The sequence below is a fragment of the Lycium barbarum genome, chromosome 10, assembly GCF_019175385.1.
Source record: "Lycium barbarum isolate Lr01 chromosome 10, ASM1917538v2, whole genome shotgun sequence".
Classification (NCBI taxonomy): Eukaryota; Viridiplantae; Streptophyta; class Magnoliopsida; order Solanales; family Solanaceae; genus Lycium; species Lycium barbarum.
In genome coordinates this window covers 100255908-100277018 of record NC_083346.1, presented here as the reverse complement: position 1 = coordinate 100277018, position 21111 = coordinate 100255908, and the positions used below count along the sequence as shown (strand labels likewise).

General features: G+C 36.9%; 1 protein-coding gene and 1 long non-coding RNA gene across 2 annotated transcripts; both read right to left on the bottom strand.

Moving 5' to 3' along the window:
* Positions 1-206: 206 nt before the first annotated feature.
* On the bottom strand, positions 207-3747 carry LOC132614912 (uncharacterized). The gene is made up of 6 exons (XM_060329467.1): positions 3521-3747; positions 3201-3413; positions 3024-3116; positions 2852-2953; positions 2041-2394; positions 207-443 (listed from the first exon to the last, which is right to left on the bottom strand). Exons 2-6 carry the CDS (start codon positions 3375-3377, stop codon positions 360-362), a joined length of 810 nt encoding a protein of 269 aa, XP_060185450.1. The 5' UTR covers positions 3378-3413; positions 3521-3747; the 3' UTR covers positions 207-359.
* Positions 3748-3898: 151 nt separating this feature from the next.
* LOC132616095 (uncharacterized) lies at positions 3899-10125 on the bottom strand. Its single transcript, XR_009572992.1, has 3 exons — positions 9907-10125; positions 9759-9818; positions 3899-4361 (listed from the first exon to the last, which is right to left on the bottom strand). It is a non-coding gene; the product is annotated as an uncharacterized LOC132616095 (long non-coding RNA).
* Positions 10126-21111: the final 10986 nt, after the last annotated feature.

Here is a 21111-nt window from a genome sequence, read left to right as displayed (position 1 = left end):
GATTGCGGCAGTTTAGAACCTCTGCAATACATATATATATATATATTTTAAAATTAGCTTATATTTAAAGGTCCTGGCAGTCTCATATCCCCCAACAATTCATTGAATTTTTTAATTTATATATTATCGATCACAAAATCACTAATTAAGCTGGAAATCATAATCAAAGCAAAAAAACGTTAAAACTTTAAAAGATATCGATAACATATCGTAAAATCACAAATGTTATCATAAAGTACCATTAGTTTTTTAAACTAAAAATTTAAGTAGCATTATCAGATCACTCAAAAACTAAATTTAAACACAATACATTCACTCCAGCGTTCTAACATCCGTTCCTACCAAACAATACAATGAAATCAACGGTTGTCACTAGGATTACTATCACCGCATGATCTTCTTGCATCCATGGGCGAAAGGGATCCACTAGCCGCATCACTTGGCTGCATAATGAAAAACATAGAAATAGAGTTAACTACTATCCTGATAACACCACAACTCTTTATTCAAGTTTGATTTGGAAATCCAACTGCTCATACAGTAGAAAATAAAACATAGTAGAGAATAAAGCTACAAACTTTAAAATATTCAAGCATATAGCATAATATACAAGCTCATTCATTCAAGCACAGGTACTAGACAAATAACTTCAAAGATCTCAGCTCCACTAATGTAAGAAGCAAATAGCTAGCAGCAATACAAGAAAGGCTCCATGATAATCATCAGCAGCATTCTGATTCTTTTCCAAATGAAACACCTTATGAAGAACCGAAACGAGAGGAGAATCTGGGCTTGAACTAATCCAGTGAAAAACACCTTACTAGATCACTGTAAGAGACTAAGTAAAAGAGAACAAGCACATTAATAAGGGGTTAACGAGACATAATGGCCAAGCATATGCACCATCTGAGCATTAATCAATTAGACCACGAGCACAAGCAAAAATGATAGCAGTCAAATTAACACCTTAAACATTCAAATTCCATCATATAATATATTGAAAAATGCAATCGTGTTAAAAGGAGACAAATTAACAACAGATATAGCACATGAAAGCTGCACAAGCCTCTCAAAATTCAAAACTACCATCAGATATACTGAAAATTTTCACACTGTTATCCAATCATAACACCAATATCAAGTATGATGTAATTGGGGTTTATCTAGCTTAATGTAAAAGTTTAAAGCACCAATAACAAACTCACCTGTAATTTCATCCAAGCAAAAAAATCTCTAACTTATCTCCAACCCCTCTGTTCTTTAAGCACAACACACATTTCTCTAAAACTAAGCTTAGTAACAAAACTCCCGATCACTTCTCTCATAGCATATGACCCTTCAGTTTTACCTTAAAGACTCCTTACTCTCTTAATAGAAGCAACTACATGTTTCCCATACAAATGACCATTTCTATCATCTTCTAAATACTGCACCACTTGCTCAGGTGTTCTTTTAATCCATTTGGGTGTCAAAGCTTGTGAGCCTTGGTTTCGTCTCAAGAAGCTTAAGTATTTTTCTTTACAATTAGGGATGGACCTTTATTAAATAAATAATTCGGTATTCGGTAAATACCAAACGATATTAATATCTCGTACCGAACCCGAAACTGAATACCATATTTCTGAAATTTTACACCTGAATACCGTACCGAATACTAAATTACCAAAATTCTAAAATTTTACTCTCTGTTTGCTTGTTTCTTAAGCAGCTTCAATTTATTACACAACAAACCAGACTTCATTGACACAAAGAGAAGTATCCCTTTTTTTTTTAATCACTAAAAACTTGATTTCCTTAAGCAGGCATTGAGAAAGGATTGTACACAGTTGAATCATACATCCCAACAGTGGATAGGAAAGGACCATCATATTACAATTGGATCATCTGAATGCCGATATTGTTTTTCCGGACACAAAATAAACAAACATACAGTACCAGCAACAGCAACAGCAACAACAGTCTCGTCATTTTTGAAAGAGAAATCAAATCCAAAAAATTTCAGACCAATTAAATGAAAAAGAAATGAAGAACTTTACTTACTGTTGTAGGAGAAACCGCCGAAGAAGAAGCAAAGAACCCCGCAAACTGTTCTGGTATCGTCCCTTCTTTCATTATCATATATGCCTTGAAAGCATTCATCATTTTTTCCTGAGCATTCATCATTTGCTTATGGTTCTGTTGACATTGGGACGAACATGAACCTTCACTGATTGAAGCACTTATACCACTGAAACGAGGTCTTGCTTGTCTAAAAACTTTACTGGGGACAGGTCCTAATCCCAAGCACCTCACCCTCCCAGAGTGCTCTTCTCCTAGCACCTTGCCGACGGCATCATTTCGCGAAATTTGAGACTCGTCTATGGTGCTTTGGCTTAAAGCTAACTCAATTTTTTCCTACACATACAAAACTCGTTGTCACAAATAAACCAATAGGAATGCCTGAAATTAAAGAAGACAGAACTTAAGAGACGTGGCTTTTAAATATGAAGGAGAATATGTGAGCTCATTAATTTTTATCCCATAAGATGGAAAAACTTTAACTTGATTACTTGGACTTAGGATACAAAGCAAAAATATGGAATTCTAAGGACAAATTTGAAAAAAATAACTTCAAACAATGAAACAGAGAGCATGGAATCAGATCATATTGCTATATTAATACTACTCCAGTTTATTAATATTCATATCTATAGCTTATGCTTATAGACCTTGAACAAAAAACTTCAATCAGATGACAACCGATCAGTTTTTCAGTACAAAAATCAGTATTAGCTCGCTTCAGTTATCTGCCCTACTTCCTAATCCTCATGATTTGTTTGTTGAGGTAAGCTGAGAATTCACAGAAACTTACGCATATTTCTTTTGCTGCTTCATTAACATATACTCCATCTTGATTTTTATGAGTAGCAAGGTATATTTGTGCTCGTCCAGGCCTTTGTCCAGTCTGAGCCATCTGTAGATAAAAATCAAATAAGAATTATTTACTACATAAAAATAATTACATAGTAAGTTAATTTACTCACCATTTCAGCCCTTCTCGTAGCATTCGCTTTGGAGCCGTCTGTGTGTGCTATAGTCTGTTTCTTTCGATTTTCAGCATTTCTTAAACACATTGCCTTATAAAAATATACTTGAAACTCAATTAGAAAAACAAATAATTATATAATTAGAAAGAGTAGTATAAGCAGTTACATAAGTACCTTTGTTGAATCTTTATATTGGTAATCAACAAAAGAAATCCATTGATCACGTGGAATCCCATCCGGCACACTTTCAATAATCTCAGTTTTACTTTTAAGCAGGTCTTCATGTGTCCTCCACAAGTTATTTTTATTTGCAGCCCACTTCTTTCCAATAGATTTATAGATATGTCCCATTGCAACTGACTCGGTTGTCCTAAAGAAGAACTTGGGCTTCAAGAATAAAACATTGGTTAGATTATACCTTTATAATTTGATATAGTTGTGCTTCTCACCAAAAAAGAAACAGTGATATAGTTGTAATAATATAGAGCTTATACCTTTATAATTTGATCGAAGACGCGGTTGAAGTATGAAATAGGTAAACTTAACCATTTCTCAAAGTTGATTGGAAATAAAGAGCAGTCACACGCCAAAATTCCACAAAAGCGTGAAAGAAGGCCGCGCCCATCTCCAAATGGTTCGTCCAAGTAATCAAAATCAACCACAATACGTTCTTCACACGTTAAATTGATCACTTCATTAACTTTCACTCTAAGTTTCCTGATATTTTCTTCTGAATCTATAATAAGAACACAGATCAGTTGAAGCCATGAAAGAGATGAACAACAACTTAGAAGGGATTGTTGAATATGTATTGATAGTCAAAAGTATTTACCTATTGCGTCTACAATCCAATGTGACCTAGAACGTTTTTTGGATGCGGCCTGAACTGTTGGAGCTGGCTGTGGTGAGTCCTGATCTGTCGAAGCCAAATGTGATGTCGAGTGAACTGACAGAGCTGGCTGTGGTGAGTCCTGATCTGTCGAAGCCAAATTTGATGTCGAGTGAACTGACCGAGATGGCTATGATGCTGGGTGAACTGCTGAAGCCGGCTGTGGTGCTGTCTGATCCATCGGAGCGGGATGGGATATTGAGTGAACTGATCGAGACGGTTGTGATACCGGCTGAGGTGTTGGAGTCGCCTGCGATGTAGGCTGAAATGATGGGGCCAGATGTGTTGTTGCCCGAACTGACATGGTCGGATGCGTTGGCAGGCATGGCGTTGATTGAAGAAAAGAAGGTCCTGATTCAGCAACTGGTTGAGATACTGACTGAACTGAATTTTGCTTCTTCTGCAAACGCTTGAACCTTGGCATATCTACAATTCAATAAGGAATCCTACAGCAGGAAGCAATGAAGTTAGTAAGCAGATCCACAGCAAAACGTCAAGATTGAATATAGCTCCTGAAAATAGTAATAAATGAGAAAGATCAAGAATTATATCAAAAAGGTGCACCATAGCAATTGAGCTAGATCAAAATAAGAAACCAATATGGTTAAAAAGTGAACTTTCAAAGAAATGTTTGAACATAGTAAGATCCACAATATAACAGCTGGTCAAACACTTTCTAAATCCTGTGCAGAACCCAAGTAACAAGCAACTCAAAAATTCCATAAAGAATAAAGATAACTTTCTTAACCAAAAGATAGTAAGTTCTGGAAAAAACACTAACAAAACTTTCCTAATCAAGCGGGAAAAAAAGGTGACGAAGGGAACTAAAAAAGTAATGATATATCTATTCAGTCATATGCTCCTCTATTGCAATTTGGATAATCTCGTAATCAACATCAAAAAATTGTCCAAATTCTTGTTGTCGATATGGTTCATTCTCGTATATTTCCTCTTCATCAACCTCTCCCATGTCAAACAAATCTCTTGGCTTTAGATATACTGCCACACTCCATCCTTTATCAGTTTCATCATCAACATAATAAACCATATTTGCTTGTGATGCTTCAATATATGGATCGTCATCCTCACGATCACCAGTGTGAATCAATTTAGAGAAGTTGACACAATTAAACTTCCAAACATCTGATTTGAACCCTCTGTTTCGAGTAGTGTCAGCCCACTGACATTTGAAGAGAACAACCCTGAATCGGCCATAGTAATTAAGCTCAATAATATCTTCCAACCTCCCGTAATATGGCAGGTCTGCTTGTCTTGCATACCTATCTGCACTAGATGCAACACAAGAAGTGTCAGAGACAAGAAAGACTCCGCTATTTTGAGTTTTTAATTCTTGTTCTCTAGACAAAGTCCGAAATTTGAATCCATTAATGTTATAAGCACTGAATCTTCTTGCATCTTGTGCCGGACCTTGTGCTAAGAACTTCATATGATCGGAGATAGTGTCTGCTATATCCGGATTCATTATCTAAATAGACAACACATTTCTGTTAGAAATATAAATTGATACAAGAAAGCTTATGAAACCAATCAGGAAACATTCTAATAATATTCACTTACTCTCTTAGGAAACCAATCAGGGAACTCTTTACTAACTCTCCTCTCTACCTCTGTTGGTGAAAGTTTTCGGCCTCTACTTCTTCGATGTGATGTCTAAATTCACTACAAAGGTGTTATATGAATCAATTTAAATCCAATTATTCTAAATGTTTCTTATAAATCTAATCAATTTAAATTTCTTACTCAACAAATGGCTTCACTGTTGCGCAATTAAGTAACACATATCGATGAGCTTGTGTTTTCTCCAAAAGAGTCAATGGTTCTGTTGTGGAGCCTCCAACAGGTTTACCTTGTTGGGGGAACGTAGATGACTTTTCAGAAGCCTCATTACAATTTGGTTCATCATTTACACGTTTAGGTCGATTTAACCTTGACTCAATTCCCTCAAAATAACGAGAACAAAAAGTTAGAGCTTCTTCAACTATGTAGCCTTCAGCTATGGAACCTTCTGGTTGTGATATGTTCCCTACAAGGGACATTAAATGACCTAACAATCTATAACCAAAATAATAAGGTGTTAGAAGAAGCATTTACATTGAAATACTATTACAAGATCGATTAAAATATTTTGAATAAGAAATATTTTACCTTTCAACAAAATACATCCATCGATAATGCACTGGGCCACCTTGTATTACTTCATCCACTAGATGAACAGTTAGATGAACCATTACAGTAAAAAATGATGGAGGGAACAACATCTCTAGATGGCACAAAGTTCCACAATTCAATTTTGCAGCTTTTCAAGGTCTGCGAGGGTTAAGCTTTTCAAACAAAGATGCCTAAAAAAGGAGGAAAGCTCTACCAAAGTGGCAACAACCTGGTTTGGAAGCACATTGCGAATTGCTATAGGTAACAATTGTTCCATGAGGATGTGACAATCATGACTTTTTAGTCCAAAGATCCTTTTCTGATCCAAATAAACACAACGAGATATATTACTTGAATAACCATCTGGCACAGAGATATTCTTTAAAGTCTTGAGGAAGGTCACTTTCTTTTCCTTTGGAATTGTAAATGCACCAAGCCTACATTCATCATTCTCATCCGGCCAAAGATCATGCCTTATACCCATATCTTGTAGATCTCTTCGAGCCTTAACATGATCCTTTGATTTTTCTTTATCATTTAGCAAAAAGTATATAATATTGTCAAACACATTTTTTTCAATATGCATAACATCTAAATTATGGCGCAACGAGTTAAACTCCCAATATGGAAGATCGAAGAATATGCTTTTTTTTTTCTCCATTGTTGAGTTGCACTTTCTCCAACACTCCCTTTCCCATTTCGTTTCCTTTTACCACTCAATTCTGCTTGTCTTCCAAATATGACACTGATATCTTTCACTTGTTGCAAGATGTCTGACCCTGATAACTTCTTCGGAGGGGTCCTCTCTTCGACATTCCCATCAAAACGATGCCTCATCAGTCTAAATTTATGATTTCTTCCCAAAAACCGACGATGGCCAATAAAACACCACTTTCTACTATGACGAAGTCGACAAGGTTCTGCGTCAAAATTACAAGAGGGGCACGCAAGACCAGTATGTGTGTTCCAACCAGATAAGATATCAAGTCCAGGAAAATCACTGACTGTCCACATAAGAGCTGCTCGCATTCTAAACATTTCATCCTTTGATGAATCAAAAGTGTCTACACCTTCCCTCCATAACTTATTCAACTCCTTAATAAGGGATTGTAGGTATACATCTATGTTATTCCCTGCTGTACGTGGACCTGGAATGATCATTAAGAGGATGAAATTTGGTTGTTTCATACACAACCAAGGAGGAAGGTTATATGGAACCAAAACCACAGGCCAAATGCTATAATTAGTACTCATTGTCCCAAAAGGATTGAAACCATCACTAGCTAGACCTAATCGAACATTTCGAGGATCAGAAGCAAATTCAGGAAAAGTTGTATTAAACCTCTTCCATGCCTCACCATCTCTAGGATGTCTTATGGTTCCATCTTTGTTACTATCCTCCGCATGCCAGCTCATATGCTCAGCAATCTTAGAGCACATGAATAATCTTTGTAATCTTGGTTTTAATGGAAAGTAGCGCAAAATTTTTGCAGGCTTTTTTCTTTTCTTCTTTTGTTTCTTACTTGTAGTAGGTGCATGATCTTTATTGCTCTCATTCTCGGGCTTCCATCTAGAAGTGTGACAATACTTGCATGTTTCTGCATTAACATCATCTTCCCAGTACAACATGCAATCATTTGGACAAGCATCTATCTTGATATAATCAAGACACAACTTCTTGATGGTTTTCTTTGCCTCATAAAAAGAATTAGGAATCTTTGCAAATTTAAATGCATCTCTGAGTAGATCTAGTATCATAGTCATTCCCTTGTCACTTAACCCAGACAAACACTTTATGTGATAAAGCTTTAATAAAAATTCCAACTTTGAGTACTTAGACCCTTCATACAATTCTTGACGTCCATCTCCAAGCAACTCAAACAAATCTTTGTTATTTGAAGCAGGCATATCATGTAACATTTCTTCTTCTCCCACCACTTGTGACGTACCTACATCAACACCCTCATGCCTTAAGCCCCCAAATGCTTCATTAATCAATAATTCTACAGGATTTTCAGTGGGTGGTACATCTTGAGTGACCTCTCTATTTCTGGAATTATGCAATACATTCATTTCCCCGTGCATAAACCAAGTGACATAGTTTTTAGGGAACGGCTTGTCAATCAAATGATTAAACACTATTTTTCTGGTCTGCCACTTCCTAGAACCACATTTAGGACATGGACATTTTATTTTATCTCCTATAGTTGCATTGTTAAATGCAAAATTCAGAAATTGATTCAAACCAATCACACACTCTGGTGTGTTCCTTGGCATTCCAATCCAAGATTTATCCATTAAAAATATTAGATTAGTGTGCAACAATATCACCTATAAGAATTCATGAGAAAGAAAATGAGTTGCCTATTAGCATAAGTGAACATAATAGAAAATGAAAAAATAGTGAATTCTAACAGAGAACATACATAACCAAACACCTTAAGAAAAAATTACTGAGGTTTTCACGAAGTACTGAGAGATTTGAGACAAATCAGCAAATTAAATAAATACTTGCAATTATTCTACCTATTTTAATCTATCTTATTCTCCTAATGTGTAAATGCTAACCAACATCATCAAACCGCTAAACACAATATTCGACTTACAACTAAAACTATTTCAACAAACGACTAACATCATCAAACCGCTTTCAGTTTTGTTAGATGAAAGCAAGAGAGTATAGAATTTAATGTATATATCTTTATCCAAATGGTATCTTCTAGCTTCCTTATAAATTTTGTATGAACTCCGCTTCAGGAAATGGCAGTGATGTGTATGCTCATAGTTGAGCCAAACTCAAATTTGTGACTAACATTTCATACGACAAATGATTGCAAAAACATGGTGTAACCGCTGTTAATAATAATTGTGCACCAAGCTTCAGAATGTAACCGCTGAATACATGGTAAAAACATCAAACATAAAAGCAAATCTGGATTGTTTCTTATTATGGTAGAACTTTCAATCATTTTATGAAGATTACCAACTAACATTGCAAAGTCATCACACTAATCCTGTACTAGAGATTTCATTCATTGATACAAACAATCAAACACATTCAAGGTGACACACGTTTCTGCAATCTCAGCGAAGTCCTTGCCATACTCGGTGTCACGTTTCTTCACACCTCTGTAGTTTTCAACCTCTGTATTTCACCCACTTTTCTTACCAACTCTATCAAAACCATCATCCTATTTCCTAATCGTCACTAATTTCATCATCATATTCATTAACCCTAATTTCATCATCATATTCATTAACTAATCGCATTTTCATATGGATTAATTGCAGTTTAAAAACTAAATTTACTTTTTGAATTACACTAAAGAGCAAGAAATATATACTGAAAAAGATATCAAGAAGGACGAACCACAACCATTTACCAAAATTCATTCAGACATGAAGCAAAAACAACTTACATTTCAAAATCATCACACTAATAAAATTTTAACTCATTCAAACATAAATAACCCAAAAAACTGGTTTTTTTCTTGAAATAATTAAACTTACATTTCAAAATCAACACATTAATACTGTAGTATGAAAATTCAACTCATTGACACAAATAATCAAACACGTTCAAGGGGACCCATTTGTAAAAATAATTGCAGATTACATAAACCCAAAAATGGGAAAGATGAAAGACCCATTTGTAGAAATAATTGAAGAGATACCTGTTGATTGAGGAAGAAATTCTTTCCTTGCTAAAGAACTGGGCTCTTCAAGGAAAATATCTACAAATTATGTGGAAAAGAAGTGAGGGACTCATTAGAAAAATTCACACAAAAATATCAATTTTGAGAAATTTGAGCAAAAATTTACCTTTGAGATCAAAAACTTCAGCTTATGCTTATGATGAATCACAACTTAATTCTGCACTTTCAACCTTCTATTTAATCAGCACACTTTTAAACCTTCACCTGTCAAATTTTTATAAGAAGAAACGAGGAAAGAGGAGTATTCTGAGAGAGCAATGCCTTCTGGATCCTAAATTTGATGCCATTCAATCCCTGTGGAATAAAAAGTAATGAGAGAGGGAGGTTTGAGACACAGAGGGTTTTGAGAAAAGAAGTGAGGGTTTTTTTTTACTTTTGTTTCAGAGAAAAAAGAGCCAAGCAAAAAAAAAAGTGAGGGAAAAGTTCGCGCTATTTGTTTCCCAGATGGTGGAGGTTCCAAACCCCCGCCAGTTTCTTTTATTTGTGACGGACATGTAAACCCCCGCTATTTAATGAAATTTGCGGGGGTTGTAGCTGACCACCGCTATTAGACCGCCGCAATTTAAGCATTTTTTTGTAGTGGCTATGGGATTTTTCCCTTTCTATTTCCAGCAGTTAGGTAAGAGTGTCCTCAAGTTGATGTTTCTGTATTCAATGCCAAGTCTACCAATAAAGAGCTTCCAGACTTGTTGAGCATACTGACTACTATCAAACAAGTGATCTATAGTTTTCGGTCCTTGGATCAAACTAATACTAGTACATCAACTGCACTTAAAGTCAACGTCAATCCCAAGTCTAATAATCCTCTCATCAGTAACTATCTTGTTGTGAACAGCCCGCCATGTCATAAAGGACATCTTAAATGGAACGCCCTTCTGCCAAATATTTGAGTCATAGCTGGACACCCTCTTCTTGTCTTAGTAGATTCCATGCACCGGAGATAGTAAACTTGCCATTGTTGTTGCTTATCCATATTGGTGTATCTTCTTTTTGTTGATTAATGAGAACTTGTAAAGAAGAGAAAAAAGAAAAATTAATTTTATTATGATCAAGGGGTTGGTACTGAAGGGCCGACCAATCCCATTGGCCATCCTTGAGTACTTCATTAACTTTGATATTTTTTAGAAATGAATTATCAGCGAGAGTTTCATATAAAAGCCCACTGTCCATCCGTTTGTCAAACCAGAAACTGATATTGCCATTTCCAATTTTCCAAATCATGTTCTGCTCCACTTTGTTTTTGACTGAACGCACAGCTTTGTGAAGTCCCTTTCATCCAGTCTGTACACGCTGGGCTGCTAGCACTGCAATACTTTGCTTTCATGATCTATGCCCACAAGGATTGGGTGGTTCTGAATTTCCACCACTGCTTGGCATTAAATGCTTTGTAAATGTCTTCTAGTTTTCTGAATCCTGTTCCTTCTTCTTTAAAAGGAAAACATAGAGTCTCCCATCCCACCCAATGATGTTTCTCACCATTAGCAAGTCTTGTCCAAAAGAATCTGGCCAAATAGATTTCTAACAGTTCAAAGGATCCTTTGGGAGGGTGAACATCAGCAAGGGTATGGATATTGAGTGCTAGTAGGACATGCTTGATAAGAACTGCCCTTCCACCTGCTGATAAAATTTTTAAATGCCAGCCTTTTATTCTGTTAATGACCTTGCTCACCATATCTGAGAAAGTTGTAACCGTTTTCCTCCCAGTATAAATAGGACACCCTAAGTACTTTATAGGAAATCTACCATGTCTGATACCCAGAATTCTGTCTACTCTGGTGATAGTGCTTAAATCTTAGGAGCCATTTCATAACAACTTTTGGACTTATTGGTCATTTGGCCACTAATCTTCTCATAAGACTCAAGAATCTTAAGAACCAGATTGATAGTTTGCTTTACACTACTGCTGAAAATGATGGTGTCATCAGCAAAAGAAAGATGGGAGATTTGTGGACCTTGAGGGTCCATACAATATTCTCTGAATCTGTTGTTGTTCTAGAGCTCACTAAGCATTTAGGATAGAAGCTCAGCACTGGGAATAAAAAATAAGGGTAAGAGAGGATCTTCTTGTCTAAGACCTCTTTCAAACTTAAAGAATACATGTCTGGCACCATTGACAATAAGAGAGTACCAATTGTTGGATATATATCTGTAGATCATGTCAATCTAATCTTCAGCAAAACCAAGTTGTCTGAGGATGAAACAAAAGTAAGGCCAGGACCATCTATCATATGCTTTAGCCATATCAAGCTTAGGGACTACATTTATACCTTTTCCAAGCTTGGAGTTATTCACAATTTCATAAGTTAGTAAAATGTTCTCAATTATAGACCTTCCTTTGACAAAATCACTCTGATTAAGGGATATGATTCTAGGCAATATGAGGCTAAGTCTTTCATTAATAAGCTTTGCAATGATCTTACTACATACATTACAAAGACTAATAGGCCTGATGTCTGAGAAGCTCTGAGGGGAGTCCACTTTAGGCAGCATGATAAGGCAAGTGTGAGAAAAAATTCTAGGCAGAGTGGCTCCATTAAAGAAAGCACCTACTGCCTTGTGCATATCATAAGCAATCCCTTCCCATGCACTTTGGTAAAACTTAGCACTCAAGCCATCAGGGCCTGTGGCAATGTCAAGATCAATAGAGAAAACACACTCTTTGGCTTCTTGAACGGTAGGCATGGCTGTCAAAGCTGCATTGTCAGCTTCAGTAACAAGTTTCTTAACCACTTTTAGAATCTGAGAGTCCTCCATAATATTATCAGCTTTAAACAAATTTTTAAAAAACTAGACAGCTGCACCTGCTACATCACTGGTACCTTCCACCCGATCTCCTTCCTCATTTTTGATCTGGAGGATAGATAGCTTTTTTCTTTCATCTTTAATGACTCCAAGAAAGTAAGCAGTGTTAGCATCTCCCTCGTCTAACCATTTGACTCTAGATTTTTGTCTTAGAACTTTATCCTGAAAAATTAAGAACCTGGTGAATTCAGCTTTAGTTCTAGACAACTTGGTCCTTACATTTTGGTTGTTGTTTGTAATAGTTGTTTCTTCCAGTTCCTTAATAATATTCTCCAACTTTTTTGTTTTTTCATAAATATCACCAAAAGTTGACCTAGATCATCTGCTTAGAACACTGCATACTCTTTTAGTTTTCTGGTGAAGGGTATAAAGGGGGCTCCCATGGACCTCTTCTGACCAAGATTGTTGGATAACGTTCAAGTACTCTTCATGGTCTACCCATATATTCAAAAATTTGAAATATTTAGTAAAACCAAGATTAGAATTTCCACATTCTAGAAAAAAAGGGGCATGATCAGAGCATGTCCTAGAAAGATGTGTAACTTCAGTTTTCCCAAACAAATCAAACCATTCAGCATTGTAAGTTAATCTATTTAATCTCTTCCGAATGGTGTTGGGAGGGTACCTATTGTAACTCCAAGTGAAAGCAGTTCCATGAATCCACTATTTTGTAAGTTGTAATCATTCAAAAACGAGATGAAATCTAAACCTGCTTGAATTCTATAGGGTTTGACACCTGTTACACCTCGAAATTTCGGGTTGTTGTGCGGTGAAATAGACTAACGTAAGTTAAGGTGTATATGATGCCCCTACAAGTAAGAAGGGATACTTAATGATTCTAATTAAGATTCCAAAGACATTTGAGGCGAGAGAAGAAAGCTCGTTGGAGAAGTTAAGGTAGAAAGTGTCTTACCCCGTGTACAAATGTACCAACAGGTATTCCCAGTAATTTACAGGGCTAGAAGTTGAACGAATCGAATCGACACAATCTAAACTGATTCACGAAATTCTGCAAACACCAGTCAATGTCGACAGGCCGTCGACATGTTGACGGACCGTCACTGTGCACCGTCAATATGTTTCTGCAATCAGTGATCTGCACACGCAAGTCGACTCGCTCATCGAACCGCCTTTCTGGAATATTCCAGTCCCAGTTATAAATAGACGACCTTTATTCTTATTTTTCAAATACCTCCTTCTCCACAAGTTCTGAAAACTCTAGAATATTCTCTCCACCATATTAACGCAATTTCAAGAGAGATTAAAGATCAAACACCAATAATCAAGGGAAATCAAGTGCATGGGTGCTCATTAGGGTTAATGGAAGCTAGAAATTCTTTTGGAATTGAAGTTGAGCTTTTCTCCAAGTGTAGTATTTTCATCTAAAGACCATTTCTATGTGAAAGGTGAGTTTCATATTTAATTCATGTTACTAAGAATATTGAGTAGTTGAAAGACTTGGATTATGAAAGAAAGTAGAGTATGAAGTTCAAATATGAAAATAGTGGTATTCTTGAACATTAACTTGACTTGAATTATAGTTCTTGACATGTTATGGGTACAATCTTGTGGTGAATAATACAAATGATATTAAAGGAGTATTATATGAGAATGAACATGGTATTATGTCATGGTTATGGTTATGGGTGACATTGGAAGGGCATTGTAAGAATTGAATAATGTCTTACTTGAAGAAGTTTATTGATTATGATGTCTTGGGTGTTGTTAATGATATTTGGGAGTTGTTGATTAGATGCAGAAAGTTGTAGAAACAAAGGAAATGCTGCCCAATTTCTATTAGCTCTTAGTCGTTCTAGTTTAGACTTAAGTATGTATTCAATTACCTAATCCTAATATGAATCCTCTTGAAGGTAGAATCGTAAGCTTGGAAGGAGTGCGTTAATTGTAAAGAGATGTAAAGGTATATAAGCCTAGCCCTTCTTTTATAAGGCATGATTCCTATAACAAAATTTCCTCTATATTTCCATGGCTTCCTTACATTTCAAAAAAAAATTATAAGTCTATGATTACTAAGAGCTTCTCATGAGATAGAGCTAAGAGATGTGGTATGACTATGATCATGATAATGATGAATCTATGTCCAGAGATTTTAAAGCTCATGATATGATGCTTTTATGATGTTCATGATTTTTATATGATTCCTTGATGTTATTCATTGCTGGTAGTCGCTCCTTATAATGATAGTTCCTTCAAGGTGAAACATGATGATTATGATTATTCCATAATATAATCGGAGGTTACCGACCTTACGTCGCTCCGATAGAGTTACAGCTTTTACTTGAGCTCTTATGCATGCTTCAGGTTAAGTATATGATAATGATTACACCGTGCCTAGATGGCCGGGCAGCACCGCCAAGGCGAGCAGCTTATGATAACATCGTGTCTATATGGCATGGGCAGACACCACTAGTGGGCAGCGTGAGATGATTACCTCAGACGCGGGATAATGATGTTATTGATTCAGACAGCTTATGTATATATGTGTGATATGTTTTAAAGGTAAAAGTGAGCATGCATGATTCCGCCTCAAGAGGCAAGCAGTTACAGTTATCCTTTCTTCTTATGCTTTCTATACTTCTTAATTATGTTATCATATACGCCTTACATACTCAGTACATTGTTCATACTGATGTCCTTTCATTTATGGACGCTGTGTTCATGCCAACAGGTAGACAGGGAGACGGCCCGGACACCTAGGAGCCTTACCAACACTGTACAGGAGCACTCCACTACTCCAGAGTTACTGCTCATTGGTATATTCTTCTGTGTACATATTTGGGGCATGGCAGGGTCCTGTCCCGTCCTTATGATCTCAGTATTCTAGTAGAGGCTCGTAGATACTTATATGTGGGTAATAGATTTTATGAGACTTCTTTAGCCTATACTTTGTATATCATTTTGTAGCCTTATGGGCCGATGTATGCACACATGTTTTGGGATATATTTGGAGATTGTTTCATGATAAGTCTGGTGTTGAGAAGGATGTATGTTCAGGCTGAGTATGATAGACAACATGATGAGTGGTGCTCGGTAGTCAACTCCGGGTACCCGTCATGGCCCACTAGTTGGGTCGTGACACCATCCAACTTCTCTTTTGGACTAATAGCCACACTAAAGTCCCCCACCACTCCCCAAGGGCAACTAATGTTAGTGGAAGTGGTTTTGAGTTCTTCCATAGACTAAATATCTTATATTCAGCACACTTGGCATAAACAATTGTGAAATGAAATGAAAGATCTCCATGAATTCGGGAAATCTCTAATAAAACTTGTTGTTCTTTGTCTTCCAGCACATTGATCTTGTAGTCAGAAGACCAAAATGTTACACCTCAAAAACTTTTGTGCTGTTTGCATCGTAAGCAAACTAACATAAGCTCAGAGAAGTCATGGAACTCTTATAAGGTTAAGGCTTCTAACAAGTGATAAGAAAGTGTCTAAAGGTTTCGGGATCAAGCGAATCAAAGAAATTAATTTTGTCAAAATTTTGAAAAAACTTGACAGAATTTTGGACAGGAATTCTAGTCCAACTAGAGAGGTATATCTCCTAGAATATGAGGAGTTATGGAATGCATAACCTATATAAATTGAAGTTCTGTGAGTCTAGTTTCCAATGCAACAAATCGTTCATCAATACGACATTGGAGTAGAAAGCTATTGACGTTTTAATATAGGCTGCCAGGTGACTTCTCCGCAGGCCCACTTTGGAAGGCGGTGGAACTGACCTTCAAGCGGTATAAATACCCCCCCCCCCCCCCCCCCCCATTCCCCTTATTTTATCATCATTATACACTCTCTTGAGCTCTAGAAACCTCCATAAACATTTCTTAAACACTTATAGCCCCTTAGATCAAGAATTCAACAAGATTATACTAAACTAGTTCATGAAAAGTGAATGTTCTTACTTCTACTTGATGTCGTAGTGGAACAAGTATAAAGTATGTTCTTCATCTTAAATTTTATATTGAGTTATTTATGGAGGATTTTAATAGTTTAAAGTGAAGGAAAATATAGTATAAAGGTCGTAATTTGATATATTGATGTTGTTAGCTTATGGGCTGATTTTCGAAGGAAGTCTTGGATGGATTTGTATATGTTTGTCATGTAGTATCTTGATTATGTTATTTTTGATGTTGCTATTGATGTTTGGGAGCTGTTTTGGAATTGGTTGGAGTGGATAATATAGGGGAAATGTTGTCTAAATTCCGTTAACTTATTAACTAGCTAAGTTTGAGTGTGAAAGTGTTTCTATGGCCAAATTGTTGTATGAATCATCTTGGATGTAGATTTGCAGGCTCGGAAGGTAGCTTTTGAGTGGCTAAGTAAGTAGCAAGGTATGTTAAGGCTGCCCCTTTATTTCTTAAGACATGATCCTGTTGTTATGAACTTTCACAAATGACGTCCATAATGATTCTTCTCATAGAAATGCTAGAAGCTTACATTCCTGATGTTCTTACGAAATTATTGATGTTGGTCTCACCTTATGATTATTGTTCCTTCAAGGTGAGATATACCAATGATGTTAACTCCATAATTGAAATCGGAGGTTTACCGACCTTACGTCACTCCTATGAGTTTAAAAATGTGTTCTCAAGGAATGTTTTGTAAGACATGAATAGTATGCTAGTTATGAGTTCCCTAACGAGGTATTTAATGCTAGGAGATAGGCTTATGATGCAGCCAGGAATTGACTAAGGATTAGTTAATCAGGAAGAAGTCTTAATGGCCAGGAAATGTGTTTATAAGTCTTATGAAATCATATAGGCATTAATGGATAAGTAATGATCATGAGAAGTGCATAGAAGCTAATAGATACAGAATGAACACCAGAAGTATATAAAGAGTACCTATAGGGGATATTGGTTCGGGCTGTACGTTCCGCAGCACTTGCTTTCATATCTAGATCGGGTTGCACGTTCCACAACACATGTATTCATATTTACCACTGGTCTACAGCCAGTTGGGCAGATTATGTATTACTATTTACCACCAATGCTACGGCTCGTTGGGCAGTAATTACTACCGAACTACGACCGGTCAGGCAGATATATATTTACCACCTAGCTAAGACTGATTGGGCAGTTACTACTGAACAATCGGGCAGTGCGCTCTACCATCGGGAAATAATCGGATGGGTAGTTACCACCATGCTACGGCTGATCGGGCAGTTATCACTGATCAGTTTGGTAGATAGCATTAGGATGATAAGCAAGTCACAGACACAGTATTGTAAATAGATGTAGTTAAGCACAGAAGAATATAGAGAGACATACATACTAAATTATCATTGGTAAGTCAGAAGTGTCAGGTTAATTCTTACCCTTCTTCTTTATAGTATATGTTTATAATTATATATTTCTGCCTTACATACTCGGTATATTACTCATTGACATCCCTTTGCTAGGGCGCTACATTTCATGCCTGCAGGTCTTGAGATACAGGTTGACGGATCTTTCAGTAGGATACCAGCTCAGCAAGCAGTGTCGTGGCACTTCACTTGTTTCGGAGTTGCTCTGTGAGTCAGCATGGTTGCATATGCATTTGCATGGGTATGGTGGGGCCCTGTCCCAGCCACGTTATGTCATGTACTCCAGTAGAGGCTTATAGACAGTATGTATAGTTAGATGTATGTGAGAGTTTGGTCTAGCTTGTATACTTGGGATTAGCTTGATGACATATGTATATTATGTTTTGGGCTTGTGACCCATATAACTTATAGTATCTATGAGTAAGCATTGTATCCCACTCAGGTATTGACTAAGTAATGCATGTATTTGGTACTCAGTAGGCTAGCTCCGGGTGCCCGTCATGGCCCTTCGGTTGGGTTGTGACAGAAGTGGTATCAGAGCAGTTCGTCCTAGGGTTTGTCTACGAGCCGTGTCCCGTAGAGTCTTGTTTGCGGGTGTGTAGCCCATGCTTATAAACAGGAGGTTGCAAGGCATTTAGGATGGTTATCCTTCTTTATATTCTATATCGTGCTATAGAGCTTAGTCATAAGGTGTAAATCTTCAACCCTGGCAACTGTTATTTTATAATTTGATGACGACTCCTTCAGAAAGGACTACGGGTGATTCCAGGATTGCAATGGTGACGGGAGAAAAGAAAAGGAGTAATATTAAAGAAGAACCTAGAGTGGAATATTTGGTTAGACGATGGATTAAATTGTGAATATGTTGATAGTACGGTGGAAAAAGATATGTAGTGGTAATAAGGTAAAAGTATGATTAATTAAGAAGGGCATGTATGGGGAATATAGTTCGATGAAGAGACTATATCTATAGAATTACGAATGAGGGTATTAGAAGGAATCAGTAAGATATGAATGACTTGTAAGTAAGGGAAGACAGTACAGTACAAGGGGATGAGCGATGACACCAAGGACAATTATTGTGGTAGTATTGTTTGTACACCCTTGAGGGTGGTATTGAAATATTATATATGCAATTCTGTTAATATAAATTTTGAAGTATTCTGATGGGACTTAAAAAGAAGAGAAGTTTGATAGGGATTTTCAGTTGGGTAATAGTAAAGGACTGTGGATATAATGTGAATGGTTATCAACCTTAGAAGTATTTTATTACTGAGATATTGATATGATTAGATGGAAGTCGTATTTTCCCCTCGGGGTAAGACGTTGAAAAGATACGTATGTGTTTAAATATAATTATTGAGTGTAAATATGCCAATGATTTACGAGCAGAAAGAGGTAAAATATAAATTACGAAAATGTAAAGAGTATCGGTTATAAGGATGATGATGTTTAATGTCTAAAACGGATATCATACGGAACACAAGATTTCACCAAGGATAGTTATTGTTTGAATGTTAAAAAAAGGGATATGATTGGTTAGAATGGGTAAAAGAACGATGTATGTCATTCAATGCCTCCTTATTGTATAGAGAATATTACCAAGGGTGTTATATAGAGATATGAGATCCATGTACCCGCATTTGTTTCCATTACCAAAGGGGATCCAGACTGAGACATCATAGCCTTCAGATATGTATATGTTGTTAGTTATTGTCATTAGTCATGTGGGGCCATTGTTGTTACTGATTGTTGTAGCCCTGGGTGGTATGTGTTGTTGGTGTGATGCGTGATAGGTTGATAGTACTACAGTTGCAGAAGAAGGTCTGCCAAATTTCCATAAGATCTCTGAGAGTTTAACGTTTAAGGATGAATGTTTTTAAAGGGGGGAAGAATGTTACACCTCGAAAAATTTGCGTCGTAAGAAAACTAATGTAAGCTCGGAGAGGTCATAGAACGCTTATAAGGTTAATACTTCTAACAAGTGCTAGGCAAGTGTCTAAAGGTTTCGGGATCAAACGAATCTAAGAAATTAAGTTTGTCGAAATTTTGGAAATATTTGGAAGAATTTTGGACAGAAATTCTGGTCTAAATTGAGAGAGGTATATCTCCTACAATATGAGGAGTTATGGAATGCATAACCTATTTAAATTAAAGTTCAGTGAGTCTAGTTTCCAATGCAATAAACCGTTCATCGATACGACATCAGAATAGAAAGTTAGGGGTGTTTTAAGATAGGCTGCTAGATGGCTTCTTCGCGGGCCCACTTTGGAAAGCAGTGGAACCGACCTTCAAAGGGTATAATTGTTACACCCCGTAGTTTCTGTACGTTGAGATTCGTTAGGTATTAGTTATTCAATTGCAGATATCGGAGTTATTGTCGAGAAGATGTAAGATCATAGGTGCTTGTGTTACAAATATAAGAGTATGAGTTCGTGTAACAGGTTATAGGAGGATTGGAAAACCAGTAAACTAAGGGGATTAAGCTTCCGAGGCTTTGAAGGAAAGTTGGGCAAGGTTTGGTACGGAAATTTTGGTCTAAATGGAAGAAAGAATATACTTTAGTATATTAAGAGTTTTGAAGTGAAACAGAAGTCTAAAGTGAAGTTCGGGAAGTCTAGTTTCCGACGCAACAAACCGCTCCACTATAGGACATAGGGGTAAGGAGATATGGACGTTACAAGTCGGGCTGGCAGACCACCAAAATGGTCTGCGCGAACGCGCCAAGGAGTGGCGCGAACGCGCAGAAGGCCAAGGGCCAACACAGCGCGAACGCGCCACCACGAGGCGCGAACGTGCCACCACGAGGCGCGAACGCGCTGAGCAATTCAGAGGCCCGGGTTCGGGATGAAGGTTATATGATAAGAATGTGATAATAACCTATATATGACATTTGGAGACCATATGGGGTGAATTGGTTCGTATGGCACTTAATGAGAAATTCTCGTTGCTGCACGCTAAGTGGGGCCCACACGTTGGAGTTTTATAAAGGACATATGAAGAGACATGAGTAGTACATGAAAAGTTGAGCAAGTCCTAAGAAGGACCCATAAGCCAAATACGGGCATAAGCCCTCCAAAAGGACGACTTAAGGAAATATTTTCGGAGGATCTGATTTGGAGGGGCAAAAACGACATTATAAATTCGGAATTTGGAAAAACACCAACAATGAAAGTTGTAGATA

What these genes read in the sequence shown, in the direction of transcription:
- LOC132614912 (XM_060329467.1), bottom strand. Translation starts at nt 3,377, where the DNA reads ATGGGACATATCTATAAATCTATTGGAAAGAAGTGGGCTGCAAATAAA. An exon ending in CTACGAGAAGGGCTGAAATG is followed by an intron (nt 2,954 to 3,023) that starts GTGAGTAAATTA and finishes TTTTATCTACAG; the next exon opens with ATGGCTCAGACTGGACAAAG. An exon ending in CGGCGGTTTCTCCTACAACA is followed by an intron (nt 444 to 2,040) that starts GTAAGTAAAGTT and finishes TTCATTATGCAG; the next exon opens with CCAAGTGATGCGGCTAGTGG.